Source organism: Lynx canadensis, chromosome A3 (assembly GCF_007474595.2).
Source record: "Lynx canadensis isolate LIC74 chromosome A3, mLynCan4.pri.v2, whole genome shotgun sequence".
Lineage (NCBI taxonomy): Eukaryota > Metazoa > Chordata > Mammalia > Carnivora > Felidae > Lynx > Lynx canadensis.
Window position 1 is genome coordinate 29,830,031 of NC_044305.1, and position 23,201 is coordinate 29,853,231.

Genomic DNA, 23,201 nt, shown 5'->3' on the forward strand with positions numbered 1-23,201 from the left:
CAAAACTCAACACTTTAAAAAAGAAGTACTCTAATTTAAAAATGAACAAAAGATGTGAAGAGACAGTTCATCAAGTAGATTATACGTTACGGCAAATAAGGACATGAGATACGCAGATTCAGAAGCCATTAAAGAAATGCAAATTAAAACCACAATGAGACATCACCACAGACCTATCAAAATAGTGAGAACACCGAATGCTTGAGAGAATACAAAGAAATTGGATCACACATACGTTGCTGGTGGGAAAGTAAGATGGTATAGCCACTCCGGAAAGTGGTTTGGCATCTTCTTATAAAACTAAACTTGCACTTAGTATACAACCCAGCATTTGCGTTCCTGGGCATTTATCCCAGAGAAATGAAAACCGGTGATTACACAGACACCTGTATACCCATGTTTATAGCACCTGTGCAGCAATATTCAGCAGCGTTACTCATAATAGCCCCCACTAGAAACTACCCAAATATTCTTCAGCAGGTTAATGGCCACACTGTGCTACATGCATATCATATATATATGTATGTAGTACATATACATATGTAATACTCAGCAATAAAAAGAAATAAACTATCGATACAATAATTTGGATGAATCCCAAGGAAATTTTGCTGAGGTGGGGGGAGGCTTAGCAATCTATATACTGTATGATTCCATTTCTATAACATTTGAAAATAAAAATTTTAGACCAAAAATATAGATTTGTCTACTGAAGTTTCAACTTTTTCTGACTTTTCCTGACTGACCTCAGGACCTTCTTAAAAGTGTTCACCTGATTAGGTCAGGCCCACCCGCACTCAAGGGGAGAGGATTATGCAGCGTGAATACACCAAGGTAATGGGAATCTTAGGTGGCATTCAGGGATTTAGGTTGTTTGACCCCATAGAGGTTGAGCTGTAGGCTTTAGTCAATACCATTTCACTTTGGTAACGTCTGACACTATCCAATTATAGATCAGATACATCTATAAAATATTTGATTTGGGGTCTAGTAAATATTATTTCTTGGCTTGTTTTAAGTTGAGGTTGTTTTCATACTGACATACCTTGTTACTTCTGACTCTGATTGAACTTTAGGCTTTGTTGTATATAGCTGAAAAATGATGAACATTTTTAAGGTTCTTAGTGAAAATCTTACGCTGCTGACATTTTTCCCATTTAGAAAGAGGGCTCCGTGCATATAAACAGGCTCTTGTGCTGGAGATAGTCGTGCTCTTGCCAATGCTGAGTTCTAGTTTTTTTTCCTCCCAGTGCCCTGTTGCTCCACCCTCTGAAAGCCACTGAAATGGTTTTAGAGCATTTCCTTCTAGAGGGATCTCTTCCCCACACTTACTTTTAAAAAGTACTAATTTTAAGTTTAAGAGTCAAGGAGATGTTGACTTTCTGCCTGATTTTCTGTTCTTCACCTGGGCTGGATCACTTACTTGAGTAAGATCCACTTATGAAAGCTGTATTCAGGAGCACTTTCGAAAATAAACTATGGCGTGCTCACCATTTAGTTTGCCAAGCTTTCCTTGAACGAGCAGGTAAGTTCTATTGGAAATGTGTCTTTTTACTCTTTGGTACAACTAACTGTAGTATTTGCAGGCAGCGTAAATAGAGCTGCGGCATTGTGCGTCCTCGGTGTCTGCACACGACACCCGTTCTCTGTGCACTTGGGACTGTACCTGGATGTGTGCCGTGTAGAGGGCTCAGCCTGCCTCTTCCTGCACAGATCCAGCGGTGTGCTCAACAAAGGGGGCTGTACGTGTCTGTACTGCTCTGTTTTCCTCAGAGCCTTAGCTTTTCTAGATGTGGTTAGCTCTTAAACACACCCATGCACACTTAGAGACTATCCAGGTTCGGTAAAAATGTAGAGACTAATTTATGGAAAAGAGTAAGGAAGTGTCTAAATGGTGCAGGATAGGTCATTCGGTTAAATTTTAGTATGGCTTTCAGTGCAGGCAAAGCCTTTTTGTCCTTGATTCTCCTTTTTTAAAGCAGAATAACTGAGGAAATCTAGTTCTCAGAATTCATATAAACATTGGCACTTTAAAAATTGTAATGCTGAACTCAAGTTCCTTCACTCTGTACCAATCCCAGGATTCTTTTCCGTAATTAGGAACAGATCAAAACCTGTAACTGCTAACTGAGGGAATTTGAAACCAACTGTAAAAATCTTTGTAGACACAGTTAAAAAAAACAACACACACAACACCCAGATTGAAAAGGCCTTGTGTGTAGAAGGATGGTGGGTGTGTTGGGGCCAGTTGTGCATGTTTTCTGGTCAGTTGCTCCTGTGGGTGAGCGCCCCTCCCTCAGCCTCTGCTTTCTGAAAGCAATCCTGGGTGTCCTTGCCAGAGGGACTCAGCTGGCATAGCCATGCTCATAGTTTGGGAGGGTAGGTATTCAAGATAGAGAATGGACAGGCAGATGTTTTGTGTGAGCTGGGAAGGTGGGCAGTGAAGCTGGGGTTCAGGCTTGTTACTGGCTCTGCAACAGAGGTTGTTATTGTAATGTGGAACTAATATTAAAGCCTTCTCCGTGCTGGGTGTTTCATCTGCTGGTTTATGTAAGAGGCTAGTGTTCACAAGTGAAGGCAACATGGAATTTGTATTGAGAACTGGGCATTCATTTGGACTTTAGAGTTATGTTTATAGGTGCTAACAGGATTACTCCACTAAGCAAAGGATGTATGAGACTTCACTCAGATATGCTTCTTTTGGTAACAGTTTTGTTGAGATATAACCCACATACTATACAATTTGCCCATTTAAAGTGCACCCTTTAGTAGTTTTTAGTATATTCACAGAGTTATGTAACTTTGCCTTCAATCAATTTTAGAGCATTTCATCACCCCAGAAAGAAACCCTCAGTAGCGGTCACTCCCCGTTCCTCCCTCCCCTTAGCCCCTGGCAACCACCAGTCTACTTTCTATCCCTATAGCTTTGCCTGTTCTGGGCATTTCATAATAATGTAATTACATAATATACGGTCCTTTGAGACTGCCTTCTTTCACTTAGCATACTGATTTCAAGATTCATTTATATTTAGTATGTCTGAGTACTTAGCTCCATTTTAAGAGTGAATAATATTTTATTGTATGGATATACATATACCACATTTTATTTATCCATTCATCTGTTGATGGATACTTGGGTTGTTTTCACTCTTTGGCTATTGTGAGTAATGTCAAATATACTTTTAATGTTTATGTTATTGTATAATGATAATGATGGCATATGTACATACCTCCTGGTGTCAGATATCTGTACCTTATAAGTTTTAAGAATTATAAAGCCATGAAATACATCTAGAACTGAGCGACTTAAAGCATAAGTCTTTCTTTGTTTCAAAGTGGCATTTAAGGTTCTTATACTATCTTGTGATTTTCATTAGGATCATTATTTATTATTCCTTCTTGAAAGCCTCCTCTCTTTCACTTTCCACCTATGGCTTTGGCTGTTTCTTCTTAGTTTTTTAATACCATTGTTCCCTTGGATTTCCTCTGGACCCATTCTCCCTGGATAGTTTCATCGACACCGTCTGTGAAAACCACCTATGGCTAGGAAGGGTAAATCTCCATTACTAACAGACCTCTCTCGTGTGACCTCCATATCCAGGACCCAATAGGCTTCCCTTAACATCCACTCACTCCACAGACTTGTAGCCCAAAGTAGCAGTTTTGAATGGATAGGAGGAGCTGTCGGATGCAGGGTGGCAGGATGTGCCCACATTCTTCTGGGAGTCCTGGGAGGAGAGGGGAGTGTCCCATGCCACCTGGGTCTGAGTGAGGACGAGCAGTACCAGGGCTGAGTGTCAGGAACATGAGGTTGGGGAGTAGGGGTGTTTGGGGTGGGGAAAGGGCATACCCAGTCACTTTCAAGAACAAGCAGGAGTTCAGCAGAGGTGAAGCGGCAGCGCTGTGAGCAAAGTGCTGGAGAACTAGGCAGAGGCTGTCATGACGAGACTGGAGGCTTCAGCAGAGGGGTTGAACCCTGACCTGAAAACCACTGGGAATTGTTGATGTGTCATAAGCCAAGAAGTGTCCAAAGATCAGTGTTTTTGAAAGACCCTTTTGGCAGCAGTTGGGAGAATGGTTTGGAGGGAGCTGGGCCTGAGTTGGGGAGTCCAGGTAGAATTCTTACTTGGAAACCCAGGGGAGTGGGTCCATCAGGTGTCCCTCAGACATACCCGGTAGCAACTTTCTTTCCTCATCTGTGCCTCCATGGCTGTAGACTTGTCGAGCTTTTCACTCTACAAAGATTTCCTTAAGGGCAAGGAGGATGCCTTATATTTCTGTGTCCTCAGTGTCCTAGCATAGTGTTGATCAGCTGTAGACACTTCACAAATGTGCACTAGATGGATGAATAGTTGTAGGTACGAGAGCTTTCGGGTTGGTATCAGAACTTTGTGGGGTTTTTTGCAACTTTTCTAAAGGTGCTGAGAGCTTTTTCTGATACTGTCAGAATGATTGCCAACCAGTGCTAAGGTGCCAGCTCGGGTTGGAGACCAAGAATTTGTCATCCCAGTATGCACAGTCTGGTGTTACAGGATTGAATTGTTCTAGAAGTTGTCGAAAGTGGTAGAAGAAAAGAAAAGGATGAGGATACAAACATCCTAATTTCACAAAGAGGGGCATTAAGAGATAACTATATGTATTGAAATATTTAAGGATGAAATGATAGGAAACCTGGTATTTGCTTCAAAATAATATGATTGTGGGGAAAGAGGCTAGCATATGGATGAGACAAGACTGACCTTGGGCTGGTCATTATTACAACTGGGTAGTGAGCACACTGGGTTCATTATTCTGTTCTCTCTACTTTTTAAATTTAAAATTTTCCATAATAAAAAAAATGCAAAAAAGATCATACAAGTGATAGAAAAAAAGAATAAAGGTCTAAGTGTGTTATTTAACCTCCTGAAGGTAGCCTCAGCTGGGCCAGCAGCCTAGGCTAGCTGGAACCTAGCACATCTAGGCCAGCTGGGGTATATCTTGGAACTGACTTTCTTTTACTTTGCAGGAAGTACACAGCATTTTACTAGGGTTTTACCAGTTATTGGCTGCTGTTGGGCAGTCTCTAGAACAGTCAGGAGTCTGGGACAAAACCCTGTTTTCCCTCAGTCTAACACACCTCACCCTGGTGAGATGGCAAAGGGAGCCTTCCTGAGAGCTGCTGGGCTCACCTCCAAGCACAGGTGCATCAGAGGCCTGAGATCTCCTCCCTCTGGGCTATGAGGACTGGGAAGCTTCCTTCCAGGGGGCCATGGCCAAATTGCCTCCTGCTCCTGCAACCGTTTGTGTGTAACAGGCACATCTTTTCCCTGTATCCAAGGGTGGTTTATCTGTTCCCTGTCTCTGTTGGCATCCTTCCAACACCATCACCCTCAGAACAGTGACACAGAAACTGACAGAGGCCCTAAAAATAATGATGTGACTATCCTGGAAGGGGCGAGTGGGGACAATGGCCTAAATCACCTTTGATTATAGTAGGAAAGTCAGTAAGTGATGCCTAAAATGGCTAAGTCAAGAAATAGCAAATAAAATAAAACAAAACACTAATTAGTGATAAAAAGGTAACCCACGGAAGAACTGAAAAGAAACCTAAATCAAGGTGGGGACCTCCAGAGAGAAACCTTTACAAGAGGAAATGGGGAGCAGGAACCATTGCTTTACATGATTAGCTCTTTTGTCCTTGTAGATATTTCAGCCAGGTACAGTATATGTAGTTCTTAATGACTTTGAAATTACTAATAATCATGATAAAATGGAATCAGAATTCTGGAGAGTGGTGGAAGGAGTGGCTGGAAGGACAAGTGGGGAAGAAAGCACAGAGCAGTGTTGAGGTGGGAAGCTGGGAGGGCACGGATGGTGAGTGTTAGCTAATCACATGTCAGGAAGGAGTGGCTCGGTGGTATTAAGTTGCTTTGAGGCTCTGAGCAGAGTCTGGGTATACAGTTTCTGTGCCAGCAGAAACCAGCATTAGGTGGCTAGTATGTGAGGCCAGTTGATGGGCACTGGGATCCAGTCCAGAGCCCGTGGTCTCAGTATGGAGTTCCAGATAGAACTCCCATTTGTTTTTGTTTTGTTTTTAAGAAAATTATTTTATTTTTGTTTTTAGTGTATATATATATAAATATTTATTTATTTATTCATTTATTTTGAGAGAGGAGGAGAGAGAGAGAGAGAAGGGAAGAGACAGAGAGAGAGAGAGAGAGAGAGAGAGAATCCCAAGCAGGCCCCACACTGTCAGCCCAGGAACCGTGAGATCTTGACCTGAGCCTAAATTAAGAGTCAGATGCTTAACCAACTGAGCCACCCCAGAATACTTGTTTTTAAAGTTAACTAAAATTAAAAATGGTTTGTTTTCCAGTGAAGTTGTTAACACCCAAAACTATTCACTTCACTATGAAGTTTATAACAAAAGTGGACCTATATTTAATCTTAGCTGATATTTGAATAGTTATATATACACTACACAATGACATCTGTTCTTTTTATCAGAGCATACCCTCCCAATCAGACACACAAATGCAGAAATAACAGTGTTATTTTCATTTTTTCCTATTCTAGTAAAAGAATCTAATTTCTAGAATTCATAACTCAAAACTGTTCACACAGGTTTAATTATTTTTTTCTTGTTCATGTCTGAAGAAGAGTTTCTTTCTTTAAGAAATTTACATTTTACAATCTTTGAAATATAATAAAGATACAGAATCTGCTGAGTTATATATGCAGCATATACATTCTTGGAAGTTATTTTTAAAATATAAATTAATCATATATATCCATGTTACACACCCTGCTATTCATATATTCCTTTAAGCAACATTCAAGTATATTTGTGCTTTGTATGTTTACATTACTTTAGAGCCCATTTCTAGTTTTCAGTAAAAGTGAAATTGTATATCTATAAAGATTTCTCAAATATTTAATAAGTGCACAACAACCATTATGAAAATATAAATCACTGTTACAGCTTTTTCATCTTTCATTTTTATGCATTTCCTGTCATCCACGTCATTTCCTGTTCTTTCGGGAAGCTGATAAATTTTTATCTCTGCAATCTCAGCTCGGGAAGCTGATAAATTTTTATCTCTGCAATCTCAGCACGGCTGTTCTCTCAGCACAGGATAACAGTCTGTATATTGCGGGTTTTCTGAACACACAGCAGTCACTCGGCCGTCTCAAGTGTAGCAGTGAAATCTGATAGTTTCCAGTTATTTCAACCGTGGGACCACCTTGTTAGCTGCTTCCAAAGAATATATTGGATTCTGCAGCTCTTCTTTACTTATTTTGACAATACGGTTTGACTTCGCCATTTTCTTTTACATCTAGATTAAAGTTTAAAAGTAGCATTTGTGGGTCGCCTGGGTGGCTCAGTATGTTAAGTGCCAGACTTCAGCTCAGGTCACAATCTCACAGTTTGTGGGTTCCAGCCCCACGTCAGGCTCTGCGCTGACAGCTCACAGCCTGGAGCCTGCCTCAGATTCTGTGTCTCCCTCTCTCTCTGCCCCTTCTCATCTTATGCTCGCTCTCTCTCTCTCTCTCTCTCTCTCCCTCAAAAATAAATAAACACTAAAAAAAAATTTTTTTAAGTAGCATTTATAACGTAGCAATCTTGTTACTAGACGATGCAAGCTTTAACTGCCAATCAAAATCCTGTAGCTGTGAGAAGAAATATCAACTATTTCTTCTAACAGAGCCTGCCTGATTTCATCTTTTCCTACTTTTTAAGTATTTCATGATAGCTTCTTGATGAAATTAATTCAGCTGATTCAACTGCTGAAATATCTCTTCATCAGGTAAATTTTTACCAACTACAGCTTTGAAAAATTTGGTAATATCTTCTAGAACATTCTTCCATTCTGTTGAATCCCAAACACAGCGCGAATCCTGGTAGGATAAGCTCGACTACAAATGCTATCAATTATTTTGTGAAGAAGCTGCAGGCCCACCTCTGCTGGAAGCTTCTGCAGCTGCCACAAGGGCATCCAGTGTTCCTTTATTCTTTTTTTTTTTTTTTAATTCCAGTATAGTTAACATACAGTGTGAATACTAGTTTCGGGTGTATAGTATAGTGATTCGGCAATTCCATACATCACCCAGTATTCATCACAAATGTACTTCTTAATCCCCATCCCCTGTTTCACATATCCCCCACCCTCCTCCCCTCTGGTAACATCAATTTTCTGTAGTTAGGAGTCTGTTTTTTGGTTTGTCTCTTTTTTTTTTCTTTGTTTTTTTCCTTAAATTCCACTAATGAGTGAAATTGCATGGTATGTGACTTTCTCTGACTGACTTCACTTAGCATTACACCTTCTAGATCCATCCATGTTGTGGCAAATGGCAAGATTTAATACAAGAAAACTTTTCTATGGCACAGCAAAACTCAAGGTGGTAGCAGCAGTAGAGCCCGGTGAGAGTGGTCACAGAGTCTTCCATCTTTGACACAGCTGAGGCCTGAGTTCTTACAGGAGGAGTCCGTTCTCTCCTGACTTCCAGCCTTGCAGTGCCAGAGCTGTGTGGCAAGAGTGGCATGGTGAAGCCAGGAGCCCAGATGGCAGCCAAGGCCACTTTGGCCCTCTCAGATCCTGAAGTGAGATCTTCAGCGTCTGCAGAGCCTGTTTGAAGAGCAGAGGGGCCCCGGTCTGGACAGACTCCCAGACCAGTAGGAGGTGAGCCCTGGTGAAGCTTCGGGCCTCAAGAGCCATCGGAGCAGCCCATCAGGATTCTGTCAGGTACATACAGACCTTGGGTTTTCTCAGAGCCCACCAGGTGCTGCCTGGGAGCTAGCAATCTTTACTTCTCAGGATGGCCAGCTGTCCTTTCCCATCATCTACCTTGTGTGTTCATAACAGTGAAGATCACTCATGGTGGAGAAGATAAAGGCAAACTAGAGGTCCTTCCCTCTCTTTTTTCAAACCTTCTGTATTAAACAGTGGCCTTTCCCTATTAGTTCAGTATTCATTCATCCACTCGTTCACTTGTTTCCGAATACCTACTTTTCTGGATTGCACATAGTAGATGTAAAATACAAATGTTAGAAAAAGAATCTGTTCTGTGGTAGTTTAATATAAGAAGTGCCTTAATTTTTTTTAATTTTTAAAAAAATTTTAGAGCACCCTCCCTACCACAGTTGATAAGAAATCCATTCTCAGAGAGCCCCATCCCCTTCTCAGGACTGCAGAAACCTCAGGACTTAACCTGAACCCAGAGATCTGGGGAAGACCCTCTGATCTTCATTCACTGACTGCCCTGGCTTCTGGCCGTTAGGTTTGTTTTAAGACAGCTGTCCTCATTCCCATGTGTGACAGACCTAGGCACTTGAGCACAGAATAATCAGCGAGGCCCCAGAGCCTCCCCAGGCCTACCATGCAGTCACCCTGTATTCCTTGGCCCTTTCAAAACTCTAGAACATCTTCTCCATTCCTCCCATTTCCTGGTCTCAGGGTTTGGGCCATACCTCTCTGTTTCAAAGCACTATCCTCATCCTTCCCCCTTTCCCCACCACCCTCCCACCCCTGGAGAAGATCCGAGTTCATTTCTTTGGAGGCCAAACCTTCCAAGTAAAAATGACAAATTTTTTCAGTGTAGTTCCGAAACACTAAAGGAATTGTTCAGGGGACGGAGCAGGGTAGACTCTTTCCTTTAATTCTTTAGTTCAGTGTTCCCTAAAATACAGTCTTTGGACACCAGCATCAGAATCACCTGGGGAGCTTAAAGCTTCAGGAGTAGGAATGGGATTCACGCTTTGTTGCAAGCTCTCCAGAGTTTGAGAACCATTGTCTAGTTCTTGGAATATGATGGTGTATTTGCCCTCTGGAGGTCAGGGTATCTGCTTCTGTGGGAGGTAGGGAATTGCCTTTTTGTTCTTTATCCTGTAGCAATTAGAAAGTCAGAAATTGATACCTTTGTAGACAGAAGAGTACATGAATCTTTTTTTCCAGGACATCTCTTGCATACACAGCCATCATATAAGGTGGAATATGACTGTCCCATGCCCTGAAAGGGAAGTGGATCAGGCACTGGGAGTGGAGAGAAGAGAGAGCCAATCCCCAGTGGAGGAGCAGGTGGCAGAATGAGGAAGGGAGTGTTTGGACCGGGTAGCAAGGGACAGAGGGTGCCCACTGCAGATGGGTGGGCAGGGCATTCTGGTGACGGAAAGACCAAGTTCAGTAGTAGAGCAACCTGAAAACACGTGTTTGGCAGAAACAAAATTACTGCATGGGAAATGTAGGTCCACCGTGCACTCCCCTAAACCCTGGGGCTAAGCTGGGCTTCTGGATTTAGTTTCTCAGATTTATTTAATATGCCCAGAGGGTCCCCTGGGCAAGCACAGCTTAATCAAACTTACTGCTGAAAGTGAGGCAGAAGCAGGTTGTGGAAATGTCAGGGGACCTGAACTCTAGGTTTACTGGAATGTGGGGAGCGATACCTACTAAAGGGAGAAAAATGATACTATGAGTTTTATTTACAAATCGTAATGACGTTTTCTTCCTTGTGTTAAGTATATTTTATTATAGACAGTCCCCATTTTCTTCAGTGTCAGAAAAGCCACAAGCACTTCAATGTTTGTTTCAATGTCTATTTTGTAATAATTCGTGAAAGAAAGTTCTGATTGGAATATTGTCTTAAGTGAAACAAAAGCACGAAAGTGTTTAATTTTACAGTTAACAAATTTTAAATTATGGTTGCAACCATGAGCCAATTCTTAGAAGAAAGAAAACTCAATCAGGTCTTAACTCAGTTTTGGGGGAAGGTGGAGATAGGGTCATTATTTTACCAGTTACCCTATTCATTTATTCAGCACATATTTATTAAACACTCTTATGTGCCAGTCAGTGCTTTAGGCACTAGAGACATGTAGTCAGCAGCAAGGTCCCTGTCCTCATGGATCTTATTTTCTAATGAAAGAAAAAGACCATAAATTAATGCACATCTAAGAAAACTTGAGCAAGATAAGTAGAGGTGTGGCTTCAGTTGTGCAGATAGTGCTCGGAGATCGGACAGCACAGATGGAGTCCTTCACTTCAGATTTGACTTCACAGCATGATTTAGTAGTCAAGAGCCTCACCAATTTTCCCAAGGTCCTCTCTTAATCCTCCCTGGAGTATTTTGAAGGACTTGTGTTTTTACCTTCATACCTCTTCAGTTGATAATCCTGCCAAGTCCTCATTTGCCTGTGGTTTTGTGCGATCAGTTCTCCAACAGCACTTTCAGTAAAATCTAATCTTTCACAAGATCACTTTTGCAATTGGTTTGCATGTCTGATGGTCTGAGTAGCGACAGTGCAATTCATGCTTGTGGTCCCACTGTAATTTTTTTCTATTTAAATTCTAGTTAGTTAACATATAGTGTAATATTGGTTTCAGTAATACAATTAGTGATTCATCCTTACCTATAACACCTACTGCTCATCCCCATTAAGTGCCCTCCTTAATGCCCATCACTCATTTACCCCATCCCCCCCATCCACCTCCCCTCCAGCAACCCTCAGTTTGTTGTCTGTATTTAAGAGTCTCTTATGGTTTGCCTCCCTCTCTGCTTTTATCTTATTTTTCCTTCCCTTCCCCTATGTTCATCTGTTTTGTTTCTTAAATTCCACATATGAGTGAAATCATATATTTGTCTTTCTCTGACTGACTTATTTCACTTAGCGTAATACATTCTAGTTCCATCCACTTTGTTGCAAATGGCAAGATTTTATTCTTTTTCATCACCGAGTAACATTCCATTGTGTATATATTCCACATCTTCTTTATCCATTCATCAGTCAATGGACATTTGGGCTCTTTTCATAAGTTGACTGTTGTTGATAGTGCTGCTATAAACATTGGGGTGCATGTGCCCCTTTGAATCAGCATTTTTGTATCCTTTGGATAAATACCTAGTAATGCATTTGCTGGGGCGTAGGGTAGTTCTATTTTTAATTTTTTGAGGAACCTCCGTACTGTTTTCCAGAATGGCTGCAACAGTTTGCATTCCCAACAGCAGTGCAAAAGGGTTCCCCTTGCTCTGCATCCTTGCCAACATCTGTTGTTTCTTGAGTTGTTAATTTTAGCCACTCTGACGGGTGTGAAGTAGTATTTCATTGTGGCTTTGATTTGTATTTCCCTGATGATGAGTGATGTTGAGCATCTTTTCATGTGTCTGTCTTCTGAATGTCTTCTTTGGAAAAGTGTCTATCCATGCCTTCTGCCCATTTCTTCACTGGATTATTTGTTTTTTGGGTGTTGAGTTTGATAAGCTCTTTGTCAATTTTGGATACTAACCCTTTATCCCATATGTCCTTTGCAGATAACTTCTCCTATTCTATCAGTTGCCTTTTAGGTTTGTTGATTGTTTCCTGTGCAGAAGCTTTTTATCTTGATGAAGTCCCAGTAGTTCATTTTGGCTTTTGTTTCCCTTGTCTGCAGAGACATGTCTAGTAAGAAGTTGCTGCGGCCGAGGTCAAAAAGGTTGCTCTCTGTTTTCTCTTACAGGATTTTGATGGTTTCCTGTCTTATATTTAGGTCTTTCATCCATTTGAATTTATTTTTGTATGTGGTGTAAAAAAGTAGTTCAGTTTCATTCTTCTGCATGTTGCTGTCCAGTTTTCCTAGCACCATTTGCTGAAGAGACTGTCTTTTTTCCATTGGATATTCTTCCCTGCTTTGTTGAAGAATAGTTGGCCATACACATGTGGACCCTTTCCTGGGTTCTCTATTCTGCATTGATCTGTTGTCTGTTTTTGTGCCAGCATCATATTTGATGGTTACAACTTTGTAATACAGCTTGAAGTCTGGAATTGTGATGCCTCCATCTTTGGTTTTCTTTTTCAACATTGGCTATTTGGGGTCTTTTCTGGTTCCAGTTTTAGAATTGTTTGTTGTGGCTCTGTGAAGAATGCTGGTGTTATTTTGATAGGGATTGCCCAGTGTAATTTTGAATTGTGTTTCCCCTTCTCTCTCAGAAGTTTTCAGTTTGGACAATAAGTTCATCACCCTGTCAATCAAAGCTTAATCCACAAAGACTGACATGGTAGGTGGGGTGTTGAGCAAGAATAGATGTTTCTAAGTGGTCGGTCTGTTCATAAACACTTTTATGTTAGGACTTTTTTTTCCCCCTACAAAACCTTTGTAATACGTAACAAAAGAGATTCCCTTAATGTGAGTCTTGGGTAGCAGCCACGCTGGCAACCAATTTATATTGGTTCGTTGTGGTTTTGAATTAGACATGAACGTGGTGTTTCCCTACTTCACCAAGAAGTCAGCTGTGATCACAGCACTGAGGAGTGTTTTGTGGCACAAGGGGCACAGACATCTGGTAGTCCTCAGAGGGTACTATTAGCATCCGTACTTCCTGGCACCTGACAGTGGGGAAAGCATCTCAGGATCTCTTTAAGTCTAAACAATGAGGATATACTAATGCTTTAAAAGATGAAAGTCTATCAACAGAATTTTTTGGACTGGAATCTGTTACCTTCTCCTTCTTTATATGCTGTAACCTGGAGTCCTCATTCCTCAAGATTGAATAACCTTGTTTAAACAATTGTTCTTCTCCAGCTTATTAAAGAGCTTTTGTGCAAGGGTGGTGGCCATATTCTCAAAGAATCTTACTTGTGACTGGTTATTGTTAAAAAATGAAGTAAAAGCAAAGAATGTGGGTTTCTCCTTACCTGTGGCATAAAATCTGTGTATCTTTGTATTTCTGATTATATGGTGGCTAGAGAGAGGACACAAAAACTGAAAATTCTATTCCCCATAATGTCCTATAGCCTGAATAGATAGTGCTGGAACTTTATTTATGGAATGTCTAAAAGAAAACAAGACCATCAGAAAAGGCAAACATTGGAAACCTCCTCTGCCTCTTTGAGTCTGGTTGTAAAAAGAGCACAAAGCCAACAGTACAAGAGGGTTCCCATTTCTCCACGTCCTCTTCAGCATCTGTAGTCTCCTGATTCGTTCATTTTAGCCACTCTGACTGGCGTGAGGTGGTATCTGGGTGCAGTTTTGATTTGTATTTCCCTGATGAGGAGCGACGTTGAGCATCTTTTCATGTGCCTGTTGGCCATCTGGATGTCTTCTTTAGAGAAGTGTCTATTCATGTCTTCTGCCCATTTCTTCACTGAATTATTTGTTTTTCAGATGTGGAGTTTGGTGAGTTCTTTATAGTGTGGAGGTTCCTCAAAAAATTAAAAACAGATCTACCCTATGACCCAGCAATAGTACTGCTAGGAATTTACCCAAGGGATATGGGAGTGCTGATGCATAGGGGCACTTGTTTCTAGCAACACTTTCAATGATAGCCAAATTATGGAAAGAGCCTAAATGTCCATCAACTGGTGAATGGATAAAGAAGTTGTGGTTTATATGTACAACGGAATACTACTTGGCAATGAGAAAGAATGAAATATGGCCTTTTGTAGCAACATGGATGGAACTGGAGAGTGTTATGCTAAGTGAAATAAGTCATACAGAGAAAGATAGATGCCATATGTTTTCACTCTTATGTGGATCCTGAGAAACTTAACAGAAGACCCGAGAAACTTAACAGAAGAAGAAGGGGGAAAAAAAAGTTACAGAGAGGGAAGGAGGCAAACCATAAGAGACTCTTAAAAACTGAGAATAAACTGAGGGTTGGTGGGGGGTGGAAGGGAGGGGAAAATCGGTTATGGGCATTGAGGAGGGCACCTGTTAGGATGAGCACTGGGTGTTATATGGAAACCAATTTGACAATAAATTTCATATTAAAAAAATAAAAATTGAAAAAAAAAAAAGCACAAAGCCTTGAATTGTCCCAGTGCTGGGACTTTTCTTTCATTACCATAGGATGGAAGCTGTTGTCTGACAGAGAGTTGGGTGGGATTAGAAAAAGAAGCCGCTAATCATTTAATTTTCTGATTCCTGTCATATTTATTGTCTGTACTGGAGCAGTAATCACCTTATTCAATAATTGTTTTACTTACAGTACCATTGTCTCTCCAAGGAGGGCTATGTTCTCTTTAAATAAGCAGGGAAGAGGCGCCTGGGTGGCTTAGTCACTTAAGCATCTGACTTTGGCTCAAGTCATGATCTAGCAGTTCATGGGTTGAGCCCCACGTCGGGCTCTGTACTGACAGCCTGCTTCAGATACAGTGTTTCCTCTCTCTCTGCCCCTCCCTCACTTGCACTCTGTCTCTCTCTCAAAAATAAACATTAAAAAATTTCATAAAAAATAAAAAAAGCAGGGAATATGCCATAACATCTGGCTAGTACTATGAGTATTATACCTAATAATGACACAGTTCTCATACTTAGTAATAAATCCTAACATGCTCATTTTTTTCATGTTCTAATATCTCTGAAATCACGATGCATCTTAGTCAATGATTTTTAAAGCATTTTGTCATAGTATAATTGACAATGTTTTTTCTTAATTGTATACAAAATAATGCCTGTTTCAGTCAGTGGTGTCTTCGATGAACTACATTAGGGATTTTTTTATATTCTTTGTATAAAAACTATTAACCGTGTAATAAAATTATTTAGGTTCCAACTGGTGTTATATTGATTGTCAGATGATACTTAATGTAGTAAAACTTGAGATACGGGGTTTTTTTTTGAAAGGACACTATCCTGAGTGAGTATTCGCTGAGCATGTAAGTATCAAAGGGATGAAGGGCACAGAAGAAGCTCCTGACCTCGAGGTAGATCCAAGAACTTGAACTCAAAGCAAACAAGGAGAGCATTTTGTCCAGAGGAAGGCAGAGGAGGTAGCAGGCAAACTGGCTTGCCTGGCATTGGGGTTTTCATGTTGGGGGTCTGAGAGGTCTTCAAGGTCACACTGAGAGGACTCAGATCTGATGTCAAGAGCAGAAAGGCTGGCACTCTGGGAGTTCGCGTTGAGGCTTCAGAATATTACCTCTGGGTTGGCAGTTAAGCCAGAAAAGAAACTAAAGGGTTGAAGCACTCTTCCTGAGCATTTCAAGTGTGTCTTTTAGCTTAACCCCTGAACCAAGAAGGCCGAGTTGATGGTGCTGCCCAGTAGTCTCCCTCCTCACGCTGCCTGTTTCTCCCTCACAGATCGCCTTCTCCCAGCACAGCAATTTTATGGACCTGGTACAGTTCTTCGTGACTTTCTTCAGGTAATTTCACTTCTACAAACCATATCCTCTCTTTTGATTCAGGTACTTAATCCCATTAATTATCAGCTCATAAAAGATAAATGAATAATCTGGTGTGGGCAAAACAGATCAAACTAACTTAATAGGCCTTTTTGAGAAGTTACATGTTGGTTGCAATAATGTAAATTCAGTGTAATCTGATGAATGAAAACATTTGCTTTGTGTGTTCTGGCTTTTGGGAGCAGCTTTTCATGTATTCTATACGAAAATGTAGATAATTTGGGGCGCCTGGGTGGCGCAGTCGGTTAAGCGTCCGACTTCAGCCAGGTCACGATCTCGCGGTCCGTGAGTTCGAGCCCCGCGTCGGGCTCTGGGCTGTATGGCTCAGAGCCTGGAGCCTGTTTCCGATTCTGTGTCTCCCTCTCTCTCTGCCCCTCCCCCATTCATGCTCTGTCTCTCTCTGTCCCAAAAATAAATAAACGTTGAAAAAAAAAAAAAAAAAAAAAAGAAAATGTAGATAATTTGGACCTTCATACGGGGAGAATTTGGGGTTGAAACAATCAATAATGATTACTAGTGTGTGCTACCAATATGCTTCTTCTTGTTCAGGGATGATTCAGGTGATTGTCCAGAGTTTTTAAGCTAAAAGTAACTTGTTATTTCTTGGGATTCTTTTATTTTTAACTTTGTTTTTATGAAATACTGTATACACATAATTGAAAAATACACATGCTCCAGATCTCATAAGAAAAAGTAGCAGCATCCTGCCCCACACCTTCCCATCCCTTACTTCCCTCCAGTTTAAATTGTCTTAAGGATATTTAACTTCTCCATGCTTACACTATTTCTTGATTTTCCAGTTCAGTCTATCTTCTGATGTCCCACTGTAGATGAGGATTCATTATCGCATGTAACCTCACCCAACAACTCCCCACACACCACGAGTGCGAAATCCCCTGCCTTCCCCCTCATGTCATATAGTTACATCACAATGTTTGGCTAAATCAGTGCTCCCGTTTTTGTTGTTATAACTGTAAAACCCCTATTCACAGCTGGGTTGAACTATGATTATACCTCCCCATTTTTTGGATGGGGGAATCACTCTTTGTTTATCGTAACCTGGGTTTTTTCATCGTTTGGTTTTCTATGTAACTAGCCCTGATTTGGTTTTCTATGTAACTAGAACTGAAAAATCTGTCTGTGGTCAGACATAAGCAGGTGTAGTCTCCTGGTTTCAGTTTCTCTTGGAGATGTCTGTCCTAGAGCCCTCCAGCCCGCTGCCCCCGGGTGCACTATCTCTGGAGGCCTGCTGCACGATTACCATCTTGGGAACTTCTTCTGCCTTCCTCTTGTGTTGAAATCTCTGTTTCCAGGATCTCCTGTCATTATCTCCCTATTTATTTCCTCCTTTTACTGGGGCACGTTCTCCAGGAGTTTTGAGAAAAGTTGCAGGGGAGGTAACTTTTCTGTAATTTTCTCTGTCTGAAAATGTTCTAATTTTACCTTCACGTTTGATCAAAAGTTTGAATGCAGAATTCTAGGCTGGAAACTATTTTCCATTAGAATTTAGAAGACGTTAATGCTGTTTCTTCTAGCTCCCAGTATTAATATTGAGAAGGCTAATGTCATTATAATTCCCAGTCCTTGTATGAAATCTATTTTTAAGTATACTATAAAATTACAGAAACACTTATAGAGCAGGTGTCCAGCTCAATAAATTATCACAAATTAAACACGCACTTTAGAAGCTCCCCGTGTTATCAGTCACAGCCCCTTCATTCTTCCCCAAAAATAACTACTCACCTGACTTCTAAAGCCATGTATTGGATTTGTCTATTTAAAAATTTTACAGAAGGGGTGCCTGGGTGGCTCAGTCAGTTAAGCATCCAACTCTTGATTTTGGCTCAGGTCATAATCTCATTATTGATGAGTTCAAGCTCCACATAAAGCTCTGCATTGTCAGTGCTTGAGATTCTGTCTCCCTCTCTCTCTGCCCCTACCAATAAACTTGAAAATTTTAAAAAATAAAAATTTTCATAAAATCACTGCAGAAATTTTAAAACAATTTGAATGATCAAGAAAAATTCACTTGTAAGATGCAGTTAAAGTTGTACTTAGAAGGTATGGCTTTAAATCTGTGGTTCTCAACCTTGGTTACACAGTAGAATCACTTGGGAAGCTTTTGATGCCCGTGCCACATCTCAGACCAGTCATGTCAGAATCTCTGGGGATGGGACTTAAGCATTTGAAAGCTCCCCGGTGATTGCAGTGTGCAGCTAAGGTTGAAGATCACTGCTTTATAAAAAGCACATATTGGAAAAGGAAAAAAGCTTTCTCAGTAAGTCAGAAAAAGAACTAATTAAACCTAAAGAAAGTAGAAGGAAGCAGTATAAATAGAGTAAAATTAATGTTACAGGGGAAGAAGTACAGTAGAGAGAATTGAAAGAACCTCAAAGCTGGATCTTTGAAAATAATAATACTGATAATCCCTTGGCAAGATTGACCAAGAAAAAAAGAGAGAAGGTATAAATAATGTCAAAAATTTAAAAGGAAGCATTACTCCAAATGCTGCAGACATTTTTTTCCTCCATAAGAGTATTTTATGAGCACCTTTATGCAAATAAGTTTGAAAATTGAACAAATGGAATGGAACAGTTAAAAAAACAAAATTATCTACAACTTACTGAAATTGATACAGAATAGGAACTTGAATATTGGATAGCCCTATATCTGTTTAAAAACAATACATAACTTAAAATTTTCCCACAAAGGTAACTCCAGGCCCAGGTGGCTTCATTGGTAATTTATAATGTTTTAAGGAAGAAATAATATCATTATTAACCAAATCTTTTAAAGAACCAAAAAAGAAGGAATACATCCCAATTTATTTTATGAATTTAGCACAACCTGACAAGAATATTATGAGAATGGAATTTACAAGCCAATCTCACTCAGGAATGAAGAAGCAAAAATCCACTATGACCCAGTTGAGTTCATTCCAGGAATTGCAAAGTTGATTTAGCATCAGAAAAATCAATCCATGTAATTAACATTAATTGCATAATAAGGGAGGAGAATAATAAGATCATCTTAATCAGTGGGGGAAAGCATTTGATAAAATTTGATATCATTCATTAAAAAACTTTTAGGAAACTCAGAATAGAAAAAACTTCTTTAAATCTGATAAAGGACCAATGTATAAAGCCAACAGCAAACCACATTCTTAATGGAAAAATGTTAGAAACTTTCTCTTCGAGTTTGGGAACAAGACAGATTCTACTTACCAATTACTTCATTCGACATTGTGACAAAGGTTCTAGCCGATACAGTAAGAGAAGAAAAATAAAATACATAAGAATTGAAAAAGAAAAATCATCACACTTGCAACATGATTATGGGAGGAATTCAAAAGAATCTGCATAAAAAATGTTAGAATTAATAGGTGAATTCAGCAAAGTAGCTAGACACAAGGGCAGTATTAAAAAATCAGTTTTATGTCGTTCAGAGGCATACATCTTTTGCAGCTCTTATTGGTAAAGGCAGATGCTGTCATGAAAACCATATAATTATATTTCCCATAGTAAGCCATGGGGTGCCCTCCCCTTTCTACCGTGAAAGGAGAAATCCCTTCCCAAGTGATGTTGGAACGCAGATGGCCTCACATCAAGATTCATCCACATCCTGATGGGTCCCCTTCTGCCTGCTGTAAACTGTACCCTTTAGTTTCTGGATGACGATGACATCTCCACCAAGAAGTAACCGTTGCAGCCCTCTAATCTTGGAGGGAGATAAAAGAATCTAATAAAAGCCTTCAGTGTTTCTGGGGAAAAAATCAATTATATTTCTACATTTCACCAATAAAAATGAAATTTGTATATTTGTATTACTTCGGTTAATAAGTTGCTCAAAATTACAGCATAACAAGATCAAGAATTACCAAGAAAAAATGGAGAGGGTGGGGAGACCATCCACTGGCCCTCCCAGATAGTAAACATTTTGTCAAGCTACAGTGGTCAGTGTGGCACTGGCACAAAATCAGATTAACCAGTGGAATATATACATAACGACCAAAATAGATAAAGTTTAAAAGGTTCCGATTTGTTTTAAGTGATAAAAAGCTAAATAGAAATAAAAAGTAGATAGTAATAAACAAGAAGGTAAAAGATCAGTATAGACTGAACAGTCACTTGTCACATGTAGCTCACAAGCACTTGAAATGTAGCTGGTGTGACTAAGAAACTGGCTTTTTCATTTTAACTAATTTAAATATAATTTAAAAACTGCTACTTGATTCAGTTAGTAGAGAACTTTTAAGTATGTTTAGAACAACCTGGATATGTGAATCTACTTTTTCACTTGTGGATTTTAGGAAATTTAAATACAGATCAAATATTTTCTGGTAAAAATTTAGTGTTCAAATTGAGATGTGCTTATTAGTATTAAATACACACTGGATTTTGAAGACTTAGAATATAAAATGTCTCAATTTTTATACTGGTCACATGTTCAAATGATGTTTTGGCAATCTTGGGTTAAATAAAACTATTTTATTAAAATTAATTTCACCTGTTTCTTTTTACTTTTTAATGTGGCTACTAGAACTTTTATAATTACATATGTGGCTCACATTAAATTTCTATTGAACAACAATGATCTAGATAATGTAAAGGGAAAAATTGGTAGGGACGACATAAAAAGATATGATGAAATAATGCTAAACTAATCCAAGTATTTGAAAACAAAATATTAAGTCTTCATTCAGACTTTTTAAAGTAGAAAATCAGCATACAGATAATTCTCTTATAAAACATCAAAAGTAGTTTATGTTCGTAGTAAAACTTCAAACAATGTAAAAATTAAAATTCAAACTTCTCCTAATTCTACTTTTAAGAAATTATCACTGTTAATATTTTGATGCATGTGTTTCCACAGTTTTTTCTCTGTATATATGCTGCATGTAAGTTCTGTTCTTTTCTGATTCTTTGGTTTATAAAGTGGGTTCCCTGCTTACATGTTGTTCTATAACTTGTCTTTTTATGCCATGTTTTATGGTTAACTTTCCCATGTGGAGATTCACTTCATTTCTAAACAGCTTTTCTCATAGTACAAGTACCATATTTTGTTTAACCAGTCCTCTTTTGACTGACTCTTAGATTGTCTTCAATTTTGTTACATATACCTTTACATTTTTCTATGAAGATCTCTCTGGGATAGCTTTTATGTCCCTATAATTGCTGCATCAAAATGCAAAAACACTGCCATGGACCCTCAACAGTGGCATGAATTTACACTCCTACAGCAGGAATATAATTTGTCTTACAGCCTCTTCCTCTTACTATGTCTTAGCAACACTAAAAATTGCCATTATTTTTAATTCGCCAGTCTGAGAGGTATCACTGGTATCTTAAATTTGGATGTCTTTAATTATGAGTGATGCTTACTGATCTCTTAGAGTTCTTGTTTTGAATTACCTGTCCCTATCCTTTGTTTGTATTTCTATCGGGATATTTGCCTTTTTTGTACCAAAATTTAGGACCTCGTTTTATTTTGCAACTATTAACAGGTGTGTGCTCAGTTGTTTGTCTTTGAACCCCATTTATGGTGTTTTCCACAAAGCAGACCTCTCTGTCCTTCCCTGTTTTCTTCATGGGTATTTTCCCTGTTGTCTTTTCATGTTTAGGTGTTCCTATATCCGTGTGGAATCTATTTGATTACAGCTTTACTATACTCTGCAGTAGGAGTGCCAGTGAATCAAGGCAAGATATTAATTGCTTCGGCTCCAGGGACCACACCATCCACTAGGCCCGGGACTCACTCTCTGTGTTACTCCCTTTTTCAGAAAATACTCAGCACAGTTCATTGGAGCTGAGTGGGCACCGCAGAACCTCTGTCCTAAATGTTGCAATGCTAGCGGTATGGAGTGCTGGAAATTTGATGAAACTACCTCCCATTCACAAGAAAATCTCTTCATTCCACAGAAGTAGAGATTCCAAAAGGAAACTGCCTTCTAATGTTACCACAGGAGAAATCAAAATCCCAAGATCTCCTCCCACCCCTCCCAGTAGTTTTTTTATTCTGTTTAGTGGCAGGCAGGTAGGGTCACTGACCTGAGCCACCTTCTGTGGTCCTTCAAGAGTGGGGCCGAAGCATCATTCTATATTCTTGCAAATTCAGTATTTCATCAATCTTTGCCCTGTGACTTCCATCAGATTATGAGCCTCTCCAAGATAGCTGTCATTTCCTCCCTTTTTGGCCACATGAGCTGCAGGGCCTGGAGGGGTGGTAGACTTATCTGGGTCTCCTCTGCGTTTGTTTCAAAGGTATTTACCTGATCCCACTGACCTGTCATAGTCTTAACCCTTCAGAACCCAACCCAATTGCCTATTCCATGAGTCTTCTCCTGATACATTCACCCCAAAGTCCATCCCCTTTGGGACTCTTATGATAGTACTTAATCACCCTTCAATGCACTTATTTACCAGGCTGGAGCTTAAGAACAACTCATACGTAGCTGAACCTATAATTTGACATGCAAAGATGAACAGGGCCAATTAGAGGCCTCTCCTACAGGTTTTAAATTGGGTTTGAGAGCCTGAAGCTGTTACATGTCTCACAGCCATAGCTGTACCTTAGAACACCCTGGGAAACTTAAAAAACACTAGGAGCTGCCTGGGCCCCATGCCCCAGAGATGCCAATTCCTTGTTCTCTTAGGGCACCGGATCCTTGTGATATTTCAAAGGCTCTCTCATGATTCTTATGTTCAGTTGGCATTGAGAAACCCTAAGTTAGCTGAAAGTTCTGTGAATTCAGGGCCTGGGGCAGTATTACATCCCACACGCAAGCTAAAGCATGGGAGGTCAGATGGGAAGGAAGATTGTGCAGCCACTGAAGGGGATGGGACCACGGCCTCAGCTCCTGGCAGCTTCATGAGTCCAGTCCCTACAAGAGCTGTCTGCTATGAGGCTCTCAGTGAGCCCTGTAACAGCCTGCACAGCCATCCGGTGGCCTCCGAAGTAGCGATTATCTGGGATTTAAATTCTAGATTGTAGTCATTTTAGGTTCTGTAGGAACAATTTTTGTAAGTTTTACCATTTTTTTTCTCACACCATCTTATGTGTCCCATGCCTTTCC

The 23,201-nt window shown here is 39.9% G+C and overlaps 1 protein-coding gene across 5 annotated transcripts in view; it reads left to right on the forward strand.

Moving 5' to 3' along the window:
- Window positions 1-23,201, forward strand: part of ATRN (attractin) — a 160,731-nt gene that overhangs the window by 113,707 nt on the left and 23,823 nt on the right. For 4 of the 5 annotated variants that reach the window (XM_030309976.1, XM_030309977.1, XM_030309978.1 and 1 more), the window contains exon 25: window positions 16,029-16,090. In XM_030309976.1, the coding sequence (XP_030165836.1) occupies window positions 16,029-16,090 (62 nt within the window). Of the gene's footprint in view, window positions 1-16,028; window positions 16,091-19,650; window positions 20,628-23,201 lie in introns of those variants that run through there. The other variant, XM_030309979.1, reaches the window with a different exon arrangement.